This window comes from Uloborus diversus, chromosome 7 (assembly GCF_026930045.1).
Source record: "Uloborus diversus isolate 005 chromosome 7, Udiv.v.3.1, whole genome shotgun sequence".
Classification (NCBI taxonomy): domain Eukaryota; kingdom Metazoa; phylum Arthropoda; class Arachnida; order Araneae; family Uloboridae; genus Uloborus; species Uloborus diversus.
The window spans coordinates 33481546-33495899 of record NC_072737.1 but is presented as its reverse complement, the minus strand read 5'-3'; the positions used below and the strand labels follow the sequence as shown (position 1 = coordinate 33495899).

The window sequence follows — 14354 nt, the reverse complement described above, 5'->3', positions numbered from 1 at the left end:
GTATTCCGGTACTTTAATTATCCGATCAAGCATTCGTTGCTTGCTTTGAGGACATGGACTGATCCAGAAAGTTTTCAAGGGGGCGGTTGGTTTTTATACATATGCTTGGGGGGGGGGATCTGTCACAGCATTTTTATCGAAATTTAGCCAAGGAGGTCCCCAAAATTATTTTTTTCCTTTTCCGTTGGAAGAGGTATTCTAAAATTATATTTTAGAACCTCAAGTTTGTGATAATTCCAAGCAAATGTTTTGCCGTTGATCATCGAAGGTCCTCTAAAATTGCGCTTTTTGTAACTTCAGTTTCAAAAAATTACCAGAGGATAGTCACTGAGCCCATTCTTCCCTTAACACTGAATAGTTTAGATGCCTACAATAAAGCGTCTTTAAGACTTAAATTTTGCAAAATGCATGGGGTAAGGCTTCGAAACTTCTCTTAACATCGCCAAAGATCGTCTAAAATTTCCTTTTTGAAACTGCAATTTCAAAAAGTTTCCGGAAGGGAGATAGGAACTCAATTCCAAGGTCATCAAAAAGGGCCAACACTTGCATTTTATGACTTCAATTCAGGAAAATTGCCGGTGCAGGGTCCCTCAAGGGAGGAGCGATCGCCCCCATTGCTCCTCTCTTGTATCCGTCCTTGGCATGGGCGGATCCAGAAATTGGTTAAGGAGGGGACGGTTGATTTTTTAGTTTCCGAATTTTCACATTCTTCAGAGGGGGGAAGGGGGGGGGGGGGGCTCCACATCATTTTCATCTGACACAGTTAAAATAATACAGATTTATCCGTGGATTCCCCGAAAGTATTCCTTTCCTTTTCCATAGAATAAAGTATTCTACATTTGCTCTTTAGAACTTCAATTTCGTTTTAACTCCTGGGGAAAGTTTCGAAATCCCCTCCTCCTAATATGGTCGAAGGTAGTCTAAAATAGTGCTTTTCTTGCAAATTTTTATCTTCGAAAAATTACCAGCAGGAAAGTTACTGAACCCTTTTCTTCACCTAACACTAACTGAAATGCTACAATCGCGTCATTAGGACTTAATTTTGCAAAATACCCGGGTAAAGGCCTCCTAACTCGTCCTCTTAACATCAGCAAGGTTCGTCTTAAGGGGCAGAAGGGCGCATCGGCCCCACGAGCCGATGCGCCCTCCCGCCTGTACGCCCTCTGTCTTCTGTTTTAACCGTTTTAAACTTCAATTTGAAAAAAATTGCCGATGCAGGGTCCCTTAAGGGAGGGGCGATCGCCCCTCCCTTGTATCCGTCCTTGTTGCTTGGCAATACACAATGGAGCATTTTTTGTTGTTTAATTTTATTAGCGGATATTTTGCTTAATCCAATAACTTTGTCGCCTAAAAAAAGGGGGGGGGGGCTGGTACCAGGATCTAGCAGTTGACCCCCGAAACAAATGCGCGGATCATTTCTAACTTTGTCCTATAGCCGACTTCTTTCGCTCCTTGTGGAAAACCGTACTTTAAATTCTGATTACCATCAACAAGATCGGGCAAGTCAGTCATTAGCTTTGGGCAAGGATGCCGAATAGTGGCACGCAAAACTCCAATTAGAGAGAGAGGGGGGAATAAAATAAAAATATTAGGCCAGTGACTAGAAAAACAAGAGTCGCCGGAGGCGAGAACGCAGCGACAGTGATCATTAAAATAAGATGCCCAGGGATTTGTTCCCCGGCCGCTGCTTTCATGACTAATTGCCGAAATGATTGCAAAATGATGGGTAAATGAAGTCCCGCAGGAATTAAATTTAGAGCTTTATCTTGTGGCGACGTTACCCAAGTGACGAATCCACTGCCTAACCATGGTCATTAAATGACATTAGCTGGGTCGCGACATTTGATTATTTCGTGGTCTCTTCACGGAGTCGCTTTTGTTTTTCTTATGCACGTGTGTGTAAACCTGCTGATTATTATTCATCTTTCAAAGCAACCTTGGGTTTATGTCGTATATAGACTCTTTGTAGATATCAATCTAAAATCTAATGATATGATAGTATTGATGTCAAGTTTGGAAATGCAATAAGTGCTAGCTTATTTTAGAGAGTTGATGAAATGCAGCAATTAGTGCACCTGCACAACATTTGTTTTTTGATTCGTTTTTCATATCTTATGTGAAAAAAAAAGCCGAAGCTACGTTTTTGATTGATGAACTTTTATTCGATTTGTGTCTCATTTCAGTTCAGTAATCATAAATTTTATAAGTCATCTTTGTGATGAAAAAAGAATGTTAGTGCACGCAAACATTTTTAATAGCATTAACAATTTACGATGAAATTATAATTTGATTTAGCTCAATGAAAAAATAACAAAAAAAAAAAAACTTAAAATTCTTATTAGCCTATTCTACAAAATCAGTTGTATTTTTTTCTGTTGTTGCTCAACTGTGGTCAAACAGGTGTTAAACTGTCACAACGAATAGGTTCGGAATCTTTCCATTACGTTTTTTAATATTTTTTTACGTTCACAGTATTTTTCCTTCCGTTCTGAAGAAAACTTGCTTACGTTTTAAATATATTCTTATTTTATTCTCTCTCTTTTTCATTAGTTAGTAACGTAAGAAGCGCCCGTTAGCGGACGCATTCATCAAGCTAATATTTTTTTACAGCTACCGGACTTGTCCTCATGTCAAAAAGTAGTCTTCTTTTTCTTCCAACTAAATACATTTAACAACGTGCACATGTTTCATATCAAAACAACCCACTGGCCATTGCTCGGTCTGAGCACTGGCTGAATGCCAAGAATCTGCATTTGGATTTCTTGGTAAAGCAGCTGCAATCTGTTGAATCAATTGGTCTGATTCTTAAAGCCTATGTAATGACCTCGTCGTAAATTACTGGACATGTAAGAAGCATCTTCATTACTACGTATCTCAATGGGCCGTAACAGGTCGCGTATTGGCCATCATCTCAATGGACTAGAATCATTGATCCATTTTCGTCTTTGTCTTTCTTAATCTCGTGAGAATGTACGTGATGGAAGCATGTTCTTTCGTTGCAAGAAGGCGCTATTTGTCTAAAGAGAAGTTCTTTTATAGTTTTGTTTTTCCACTTGTAAATTATCAGTGAAATTTTTTCTAAGTTTCCGCTCATCATGTGAGTTGATTTGTAAGCTTGTCGCACATTCCAATAAATTTGACAAATTAGTTAATACATTATAACTCACATTCCCTGCAGAACCCCCCTCCCCCAACACCTTGCTCTTCGAAACAATGTGCTGAGTATGTACACTTTGCCCCCCCCCCCTGGAGAATTTTGAAATGGCGACCCCGGCTTCTGACTCCCCGGTAAGGCTTCATCCTTACCCCTTTAAGTCCACTCTTGGAGAGCAATAATTTAAGGTAGAAGACGGTTTTTTTAACTTGACTTCGTATTTAGCGTCATAGAAAAGGGATAAGACGGAATATGAAGGTGGAAGTTACCTTTTGTCTTCTAAATGTTTTAATTTATCAATCTTTTCAGTTTCAGAAGTAAGATTTTTCTCGCTGTATCAGTTCACGAACATAATTCTTAACATAGAAATTTTCTCAAGACCACTAAAAGAACTTAAACTCCCTACATTTTAATTCTTCTCAATGGTTGATACCTCGAATTTTTATCTTTTGCTCAAAGATATCAAGAGTTACAGCATATTCGCCTGATCACCCCTGAATTCCCCCTTCCCCTCCCCCCCCCCTTTTTTGCACGTTCAGCGAAATGATGTCTCCGCACCTCCGCAGCAACTCGTTAATTTGTAGCTTTTGAGGTTGTTACATAATTCCAAACTATTCGGCTATTCCCCTCATTCTTTTGTGCACATTCCCTTCATTTTCATGTGTGAAAGCGCAATGCATTCATCGTACTTCTCATTAAAAAAAGAAATCGTGCGGGGAAAACCTTCCAAGAGGCATCATCTTTCTTTGCCCAAAGAATCTGGTGACTCGACCTCTCGCTTGACACCACTACCGATGGGGGAGGAGGGCGGAGGGGACGTCGTGACCTGTGCCTGGGAATGGATTCAGCCAAATGAAACTGGAGCAGAATTTGCTGACACGGGGCCTCTCATATCTGTTATTCTTAAGGATGGTATGGATGGATTCATAGACAACTGTGTATGACTCAGTTTGGATATTCAATCATACCAAGAACAAATCACTAAAAAAAGAAGTAAATAAATAAAACCTGAAAAATATTAATTGATAAAAGTTAACTTTAATTAATTAATATTTTTCTAACTAATTCAAATAGTACAAAAAATTTGTTTCTGACATTCAAATCATATTTCGTTATTGAGATAGAAACTCTTCAAAGAACAAAAGAAATAGTAAAAATACGCACAAATGATTTCACTTCTTCTCCAACTGTATTGTATAGTGTTGGGAAAAGTATGTTAAAATTGTAAAAATAACGCTTCCGAATAAATAACACGTTGTTGTTGTCGTGTGCGAGCTAGGCTGGCAATTTGAGGTACGCTGCTTCACTTTTCCAACTGTACCGTAATTTGGTGTGAAGTCCGACTTCTACAGTACACACATACTGTAAGGACCCGTTTATAGGGTAGGCAACCATTCACAGCACACTAACACATTCACACAAAGAAAGGACAAGGACAGGAGAGAGAAAGTACGTCCATGCCCGATCCGGGATTCGAACCCGGACCTTCTGTCGCAGCAGACTTCTCTGACCACTAGACAAGGCAGGCGGCAAATAAATAACAACAAAGATATCCATCCTCAAAACCCCACTGAAATAACTTATGCTGTGCAGTTGGCAAAAAGGATATTGGATGGTTTTCTTGAAATAGACGTCCATGATTTCAATTAAACTTCCTGAACTAAATACTCTGCCAAAATGCCCGTTATTAACGTTCGCGAAAAAGAAGAAGGAAAAAAAGAAAAAAAAAAACATCTATATGATGCAAAAAGATTTAGCGTCTGCAAAAAAAAAAAAAAAAAAGGGGGAATGGAAATAAAGTTTTTATGAATTGCATCAGTCACGTCGCAGTGGAGCTTGTGACTCCTGTTTTACCAATCACAAATGCAATGGAATGAAAAATGTTGAGACATGGCAAAGAAACATTAGCAAATAAATTGAAAAATTAATAAATAAAAAGAAATATAGTTCTAAAAAAGAAAAAAAATGTTGGTGCTGTGGAGCTGTGGGAGATTCATACACAGAAAAATCTGGTGCTCTTAATATTATTGATAAACGATCTTGGATGGCGGAGGTTGGGGGGGGGGGGGGGATTGAACCAATCTGTGTTTATTTTTCATTGCATCTCTCTTTTGTACAGTGAAACCTGTGTAAGTTGACCACTCGCGGTGCAGTACTTTGGTGGTCAACTTAGACAGGTGGTCAACTTATAAAGGGTGGTAATGTTTTTTTTTTTTTGTCATTTCTAGCACCATGTTTTCATTTTTTGAGTAATTCATCCTTATTCTTTCTGTTCAACTCACTTTCATTGTTTAACATTATTGAAAGTGAAACAATAATTAAAAATATTATTCAAATAATTTTGTTATTTTTTTCCTTGTTTTCAACTATATTAGACACTGCAGTTTTAGAAATTCCATATGTGCCGGCTAATTTTCTCTGGCTTTTTCCATTTTCAATTAATTTTAATGTAATATTTCATACTTTTTATTAATCTCAAGTTCAACTAACTTTCTTTTTCAAGCCTTTTTTGTACAAATTATAGCACAAAGAGCAATAAGCGCGATTCTCCCAGTTCATAAAGGCAAAATTAAGATGTCCTATCTCTTAATCCCTTGCACCAGAAACATGTAACTTTACTCATTAGCAGGCCCAGATCTGAGTACATGCAGAGTAAGGGGCCCGTGTCCTTAAAGGGGCTAACGGTCCTAGAAATTGAAGAAAAAATAGAAAAAAAAAAGCACTAAAACTTATTCACTTTACAAAGACACTGCTGGCCACTAAGGAGGGCCCCTACATATTTTGTTGCAGGGGGACCCAAAATGTATAGATCCTGGCCTGCCCTTTTTAGCACAATTCCTGTATTGCCGCAACATATTGGAGCTAAAAGAAAAGACTTTGAACTTTTTTACTGACACCTAATTTTCATTGAACAGAGTACAAAAAGCTATCTCAAATAGAACAACAAATGAAAAACAAGTTTGGAGAATAAAGAGCAGCATAAGCTTTATGCTGCTGGTTAGTTAGTAAAATGCTAGTCTCTCATCAAAGCATTCAAAACATTTTTGGAAAGCTATCAAAATAATAATAATAATAATAATAAATAAATAAATAAATAAATAATATAATAAAATAATTTTGTAAAGAAAGTTTAAAAAAATAAACCAAGTGGTCAACTTACAAAGGGTTTTTTACAATATTTCAATTCAAATTTGGCATACATTAGTGGTCAAGATAGAGAGGTGGTCAAGTTACAGAGGTTTTCCTTTATTATATGAGATAGGACTAATTCTGTTCCTGACAAACGCGGTCAACATAGACAGGTGGTCAACTTACAAAGGTGGTCAACTTTACAGGTTTTACTGTAACAAATAAAAAACGTGCTTCCCGTGTATTTGTGTCTCAGATTTTTTATTTGCTCACTGAAAATTGCTGATGAAATGATATGCACATTGAGAAGAGATAAATCTCAATGTGCATATCATTTCATTAGCAATTTTCAGTGAGTTTTCTCTACTAATTTCTGCTCTATAGATATGCCATTGAGAAGAGATAAAATGGAGGGAGTGAAGACTTTCATTTGTAAAGCAGAGATCCCAAGACACGTGATAGATTACTAAAACTAAGCACTGGACGAAATCTGGTTTCTTTCGTTAGTTTCGTGTCAACCATTCGTCGTTGCTGAGTCACATGACTTGGGGGTTATCTCAAATTTTGTTAAGCAAACCATTGGACTTCCTCCCTCCATTTACTATTTTTTACTCTATAGATATGCATTGATAAAAATGCATTGCTTCTCAATGGAGTTTTTTTTTTCTATGTTTCTTTCTGAATTTTGTTTATTTAAGTATGATTAATTTTAATGCATATTTTCTTACGTTTTAGACATACTTCTTCAGTGATGCGGACGATCCTCTTTTTTTCTCAAAGACACGTAAGAAGAGAACCTTTCTTTCTTTATTATTCCTATTAATGTTATTTTGCTTGAACTTATTGGTTTAACTGGTTTTAATTTGAAATCAGATTAATCGATTTTTTACGAAATAATTTTTTTTCCGTTTTAGGTGGTCACTTCATTAATACTAATTGTTCAACCACTCACAATAGGTAATGCTATGTTTATTGATAAGTTGATCTCTTCATAACAATAATTGTTATAATATGGTTTAATGTTAGCTGGTCAAATTTTACTGTAACAATGTACCATGAAAGTTAAATAATAGTTGCATATCTTGACCAAAATATATTTGCAGGAATTATTCCGAGAATTCTTCCAAGAGTCCTTTTTTGCAAAAAACTAATTGAATTTTGTAAAACTTAGCATTAAGATAAAAGTTATTATTGCACTTTCGAACTCCCAAATTTGGCACTTTTTGAGACCCTTAATTATTTTACCCTTTTTAAGCTAAAAATTAATTAAAATTAAAAAAACAAATTAAGAAGCGTAATTTTATTTTCCTTTGTTATTGACTCCATTCTTTACAGTAGGTGAAAATTTAAAATGCTCAGAGAAAAATAGGGAAGATTCAACCACATTTTTGAAGAAGTATAAAATATATGAATGTGTGTAAAATATTTTAAAAAGAAAGAAATGTAATAAAGGTGTTTCAAGAATGTCCAGAAATTTCCCTACTCTTGAATGAAGAGATGTAGTTTTTTTTTAATCGCGATTTTTTTTTATAAAGGTTTGTTTCCTCGATTACAAATTTTCTTAATTGTTGCTTTTATACAGTCGCTTTTCATTTAGCCAGACTTGAACTGTCAATAAAGTTTTTAACTATCTACACAGCAAAATAAAAATGTCAGTATATATATTTTTTAGTGTTTTAAAAGATCTAGATTTTCTATTGTTTGGAAAAAAATTCTGAAATTTTGCCGCACCAATAAATCAATCTCTCAACTTTTTAAACTAAAATACTTCATGTATGTCAGAATAAATTTGCAATAATTTCAATAAAAAGTTCATAAACTTCATAAAATGCCTGTTAGGACAGTCGTCCAATAAGTCTGTAATTGAAAATGTGTTTATATAAAATAGAAGTCTTTTGCCGATACAGATCTTACTTTATTAGTGTAAATTAAATTTTGACTAATATTGAAGAGAAATTGTATTAAGAGGAAAAACGAAACTCTTCTTATTTATAAAGACATGCTTTAAAATAAGTTTTTAAATAAAAATAAATCAGTTTGTAAAAGCAAAATCATGTTGTGTGACTTAGGTTTTCCTGCTTTCAATTCGATTATTCAAATTGGTGCTTTGCATTCTCTAAATGATTTGTCATACATGTCTGAAGCTAGTTTCAGAATCAAGATTTTTCAAATATACCATCTTATATGACTTTGTATCTTTATATCGTATTTTTTTTTAATTACAGGAAAGCTTTGTGCTGCAAAATGTCTGTAGAATTTGACACCTTTCTTGAAAGTGCTAAAAAGTAAGTCACTGGATTGTTTCTGCATTTTGAATTAGTCTCCAAAATAGTTCATAAGGTATTTCTGAATCAGTTAATAAAGGCTGAGGAGTAAAGAAAGAAAGAAAAAATATGTGTAAAGGTATATCTCACTGTAATTTGAAAGAATTATAAGATTATAAGTATCATTATGCTTATATATATTTTTTTCTTGTGGAGCCGGGGGGGGGGGGGGAGATAACTTTGTATTGCCACAATTTTTTTCCCCTATGTTTTTCCTTCTGAATAAATTGATGGTTAAATGCTGGCAACCTGATCTGCCAAAGGTGCAAAAAGCCTTTAATTAATCAAAATCATTACTTTTTTTCCAAAAATGGTCTGAATAGTTATAATTCTGCCATATTAAAATACATCAATTCTGAATGGTTTTATGAGTAGGAAGAATGAGGGTTTCCATATGTCAAAAGTACTATTTTTAGTCGCTGAAGTTGATAGAATGAGCAAAAAAAAAAATAACATGGAGCGAAGAAAATCTTATATTTTAAAAACGTTTAATTTTTAATTAATTTTTTTAAATGTCCGATTTTTCAAATAAGGCGTGGTCTTTATGATGTCACAAGTGATGAACTTTGGCGCTAATTCACTGGCGCATTGCAGCTTACGATGATTCAGAAGCAAATTAAATATTGCACTCTACGCTTGCTATCAACCATATTGTTGCCACTACATGTGAGTAAAGAAGCAAATTAAATATTGCACTTTTTGCTAATGGCATGAGTGAATGACATTTCATCACTTGTGATGTCATGTACAGAAACGTAAAAATTGAAATTGAATCTGCTCATCGATTAAAATAAGTTTAAAAAAAATATATTAAACTTTCAAACTATTTAAAAAATGGTCAAATCCTCTGTTTTTAAGCATGCTCTTTCAGAGAAAAATACATTTAAAATTTTGGAAACAACCCTATTGTAAATGTTACCGTAGTCTGCCTCCTCATTATGGCTGTTTATCATCTGTTAACAGTAACAATAGACTGCTAACAACTTTTTTGGTTACAAGAATTACATATTCATTCAAGTTTAATTTTTTTTCCCTTATTGAATTTTTGAAGTGTTTTTTAAAGTATGTAGAAAACTTCTTATACAACATCAGTGTAGGTTTTGTTTTTCTTCTTTGAAGTTGTCGTATAGCAGAAAGAAACACAAAATAAACTGATCCCTAATAGATAAATTATTGAAGCGTTTATTATTTTAAATGTTGGTTAAAGCTTAAATATGGTTCTCCAGCTAAATGAGAAAGTAAAACTTTTTAGTAAAACACTCACACCATGTATCTAAGTTCTGCAATGATTCTGTGTCCTTTTTTTTATGCTGCTTTCTTTGAGAGTTTGACACACAAGCAGTGGCGTACCCAGGGGGTGGGCTGATAGGGCTACAGCCCCCCCCCCCCCCGAAATTTTCAAAATTAATTATAAAAATTATAATAAAGAACAAGTTTTTTTTTATGATGTATTTTTGAAATCTTACATTCGTATTGATATCAGAAAAGCGATACATGAACCTTTCTTAGCTACAGTTCATAAGTATCCCCCCCCCAGCTCAAAGACTTTCGAGCTCAGCCCCCCCCCCCGAACTGATTTGTCTGCGTACGCCGCTGCACACAAGGAAGAACTATTATAAACCAAATGTGCTGTAACTTGTGTATTACAGCAGTGCTTCTCAACCTTTTTGACTTTACGGCACATCTGATAGTTGGCTCGATGAACTCTACTGAACCAAGTTTCATATGTCAATAAGGACAATGCTTTCATCGTTCGCTTGTTAAAGCAAGGGCACAAAGAGGAAAACACTGCATTTCCATAAGAATTCATCAACAAATCTTTTAAATATTTGAAATCTTTCAATTATTTCATATTCTTTGCAAACTAATTAAAGTACTTCATGAATTTTAGTGCTTATTACAGTCAGAAAGTACCAAACCATAACTTAATGTACCACTGGGCAAATTTTGTCTATATTGAGAGAAATAATGGCGCTTTTATTCTGCTCTATGTGTTTGGGAGAGCTACACGAAGTTTTCAAATCAAAGATCTAGACATGATATTTGTTGCTCTTATAAATTTACAATGCTAAGAATCCCACGTAACAAATATATGTTCTTTAAATTGGTAACTGTAACAGCTCATGAATAGCGTAATCATAGATTTTTATGTACTCTTTTTTACTCACAGCCAATATGTGTCCAAATACACTTTACTGAACTCTAGTTTTAAGGAACTAAGTCGCTCCTAAGGTCTTTGAATTTTTCTCATGCCTTCTAAGAAAGTTCTTTGCTGAGATATTCTTCAAGGTCAGTCAAACAGTTGAGCTCAAACTTTGTTCTGAATCAAGGCCAAATGTTCTGCCACCACATTCAATAGCTTTTCTTTCAGAAGGTGTGTAACTGATCCGTTTGAACGGGAACAGTGAGTCACGATCTAATTCCTCTCTCCACTACTGAATTTTTGATTTGGACCTGTGTAGCTTGTCCCCAAGTATAAACACAATCTCACCGCGTCCTTGAATTCTTCTATTCTGTTCTTTAAGATTCTCAAAAATATGAGCCATGTACCGTTGTTTTTCCAAACAATATTTATCTTGTAACAAACTGTTGTCTTGAAGCATCAGACATTTGTACCTTGTACCTTCAACTCAAAAATTCTTGGCTGGACCTTGCTTCTCAAAAGCCCACTAACCTTCATGTGAAAAAGCAGGAAATCATTTTCTTCCACTTCTTCAGAAAGCACAATCTAAATATGAAAATTAAATGGCCGTAACTGTATGAAGTTGAAGCCTTTCACTGCTTAACCATGGTTGAATGCAGCTCATCTGACATATTGTTTTCCTGCAGAATTTAACAATAGAGGACACATATTTGAAGCTTTGAATTTTGATTTTTCGCGTTAGACATGCACGCTTTGACCTTTCCTGTCAATACCACTTTTCATTCACTGCAAGCGCTTGTGCCGTTGTAACACTTGCACTGGATCCCATTACTTTTTATACATGTAATTGTAATGTTGAATATTTCATCACCATGCTGAGAAAATTCTTTGTAGGAAAAAATAAGGATCTTGAGCAAAGTCCTAATTAGCAAAAGTATAGTGCACCTTTTAGTCTGTTAATTCATCAACTTGATATAAAATATTTGTAGCTATTTTTAGTTTCCCAATGTATTGTAAAAAAAAAAAAAAAAAACTTTTTAAATGTCATTTAATGATGATCTTCTTGTTTTCTCAAGCTTAAATTTGATATTTTTCAGATGGTTTTGTCATTTTGATGATGACAATTATGTTAATGTACCACGTCTTTTAAAATTGCTTCAGCAACATAATCCTCAAGAAGATTGGTATTTAGGAAAACCAAGCATCCGTTCTCCCCTGGAAATCATAAATCGGGATGACATGCAGGTATGTTTTTGCTCATGTTACAAAAAGAAAAGTTAATTTTTGTAATGAGTTGAAATATCTTGTAGATTGCAATGCATTTACATGCAATATTTCGTTTTATTTTTCAGAAGAATGTATCGTTTTGGTTCGCGACTGGTGGTGCTGGCTTCTGTATTAGCAGAGCGTTAGCTCTAAAAATGTTACCTATTGCTAGGTATTGTTATTGTGATTGTTATTATTTCAAGTTATTTGTTTTAAAATTAAATTTTGAATGAAAAGCCTTTGAAAAATACCTGTGTAATGTGTACAATATCAAAAGTACACTTACTTTATTAGGTTAAAAATTAACATTATTACTTTAAAAATAAATAAGTACAATATGTTTTGGAAAGTCTGTTACATCTGGTAAATGTTGACATTTGCTGGTGACTATCAGCTCTCACATAGCAAAAACATTGGCAAAAGTCCAAATATTTCTGGTAACTCACCAGTGAATGTCAATCATCATGAGCTATAGAACATTTTTCGTAGTCACTTGTAATGGCTATATCTCAAGAAATAATTAACCGAATCAAACGACAATTTTTCTACTAGTAGCTCTTGGAGGGTACAAGAGCTGATTCTGTTTTCACGTCAATAACTGAAAAGGGGGTGGTACAGTCGAACATTCTCTCGTTTTCCTTGTGAGTGCTATATTTAAAAAAATAATGCTTCATTTTGGAAGAAACTTGGAATAAATGTGAACCTATATGTAAACAGGCTTTGGTTCAAGTTTGGCGCCAATCGCTCCAAGGGAGGGGGGGGGGGGACTGAATTTTTTGTGATGACCACAACATACTAATTTTTAAAACAGATATAATTTTTCCAAGCAAAAACTCTTAACTTGTTGTTATTTTTGTAGGACTATTAAATTGCTACTAATTTTTGTCTGAAAGTTGATGGTTCATTGGTAAAAATTTACGTAAAACAGAATTTACTTTTTTTTTTTTTTAACTGATTTCTAATTTTCTTTGCAGTGGTGGAAAGTTTATTAGTATTGGAGAAAAAATTAGGTTACCTGATGATGTGACAGTGGGTTATATTATTGGTAAGTTATGTTAAGAATTTTAAAAGTGTTATACAATGAGTTTAAAATTTTATATCTTCCTCCACTTTTTAACCGACTTCAAAAAAGGAGGTTATGATTTCGGCTTGCGGCTTTTTATGTGTGTTTTCGTATTACTTCAAGAATACTGGACCGATTTGAAAAATTCTTTTTTTGTTTGGAAGGGTATGCTTTCCAGATGGTCCCATGTTAATTTTGTCTGGATCTGTTGAGGGGTCTCGGAGAAATCTAATAAACTTTAAATTTCACACGTTGTGGCTACGTAGACCAACTTTCGTCACTGCGCGATACGTCAGAGGAGGTCACGTGGTTTTGGCGTGAACGGTGCATTTTTTCGACGGAGGTATCTTGTTTTGAACAATACGTTTTTAATTCTCTCGCATCGGAGTTTGATTTTCACGTCGCCCCCTGCTAATTTTAATTTTGTCTTACTAATGTATTTCTTACTCATGTAGCAAATCAGTAAATTAAATGCATTTTGCTACGAAAATAGTTGAATTAATTAATTATTTTTTTTTGCTAATAAATAACTTCATTGAGTCATCAAAGTTTTTTTTTTCATATTTCTGTTTTGAAATATATTTAGTGTTAAATTCAAGGGGAATTTAAGACAAAAATCCCCTCGCCGCTCGCTCTGAAGATTAAATTTATGTTCCTTAATAAATACATCGTAACTGGCATCCGATTTCTGAAGTTTGACTAGTATTCTAGATTTAATATTTCATGACGCCGTCAGCTTAATTTACAGTTAGGGTAATATTAATTTACAGACTTAGTTGGAATTTTTTTATGTAGTATGCTCCTCGATTACTAGAAGACGCCTGCACAGATTAGGAAAATTCTTTTTCTGTTTGAAACGGTATACTTCTCCCTGTCGTCTAATGGTCTTCGAATCCGGGTATAAGGGATCCTGGAGAAATCGAGGGAGAGGATAGATTTAAAGACTAATTTCGCGTTTAGTTAAATTAGTGTTCAACTCAGGTGGGTTGTCAGTTACGTTATGTAGTAGTTTATAGGAGGCCCCGACTTCACAAGGTAATAAAAAATTAAGAGATCGTATATAATTAGTTAGGTATTAAAATAATTCATCGTATAGTAATTAAAATCAGTGTTTTTTTAATAACTGGGTGTTAAAGAAAGTGCCCCCCATATAACAAAGGTACTTTTTTTTACTCATTGTTAAAGAAAGTACCATAAAACAATCTTAGTCAGGGGTGCCCCCTTATGGGCGAGGGAGGGTGTTTTGAGGGGTATTTTTCCTTTTTAGGGGGGCTC

The 14354-nt window shown here is 34.6% G+C and overlaps 1 protein-coding gene across 1 annotated transcript in view; it reads left to right on the top strand.

Annotated features, from left to right (window-relative positions):
• LOC129225679 (fringe glycosyltransferase-like) overlaps nucleotides 1-14354 on the top strand; it is a 51901-nt gene that overhangs the window by 23073 nt on the left and 14474 nt on the right. Inside the window, exons 2-7 of the mRNA XM_054860153.1 lie at nucleotides 7019-7067; nucleotides 7198-7240; nucleotides 8509-8568; nucleotides 11848-11995; nucleotides 12103-12188; nucleotides 12991-13061. Coding sequence (XP_054716128.1) covers nucleotides 7019-7067; nucleotides 7198-7240; nucleotides 8509-8568; nucleotides 11848-11995; nucleotides 12103-12188; nucleotides 12991-13061 — 457 coding nt within the window. The remainder of the gene's footprint in view (nucleotides 1-7018; nucleotides 7068-7197; nucleotides 7241-8508; nucleotides 8569-11847; nucleotides 11996-12102; nucleotides 12189-12990; nucleotides 13062-14354) is intronic.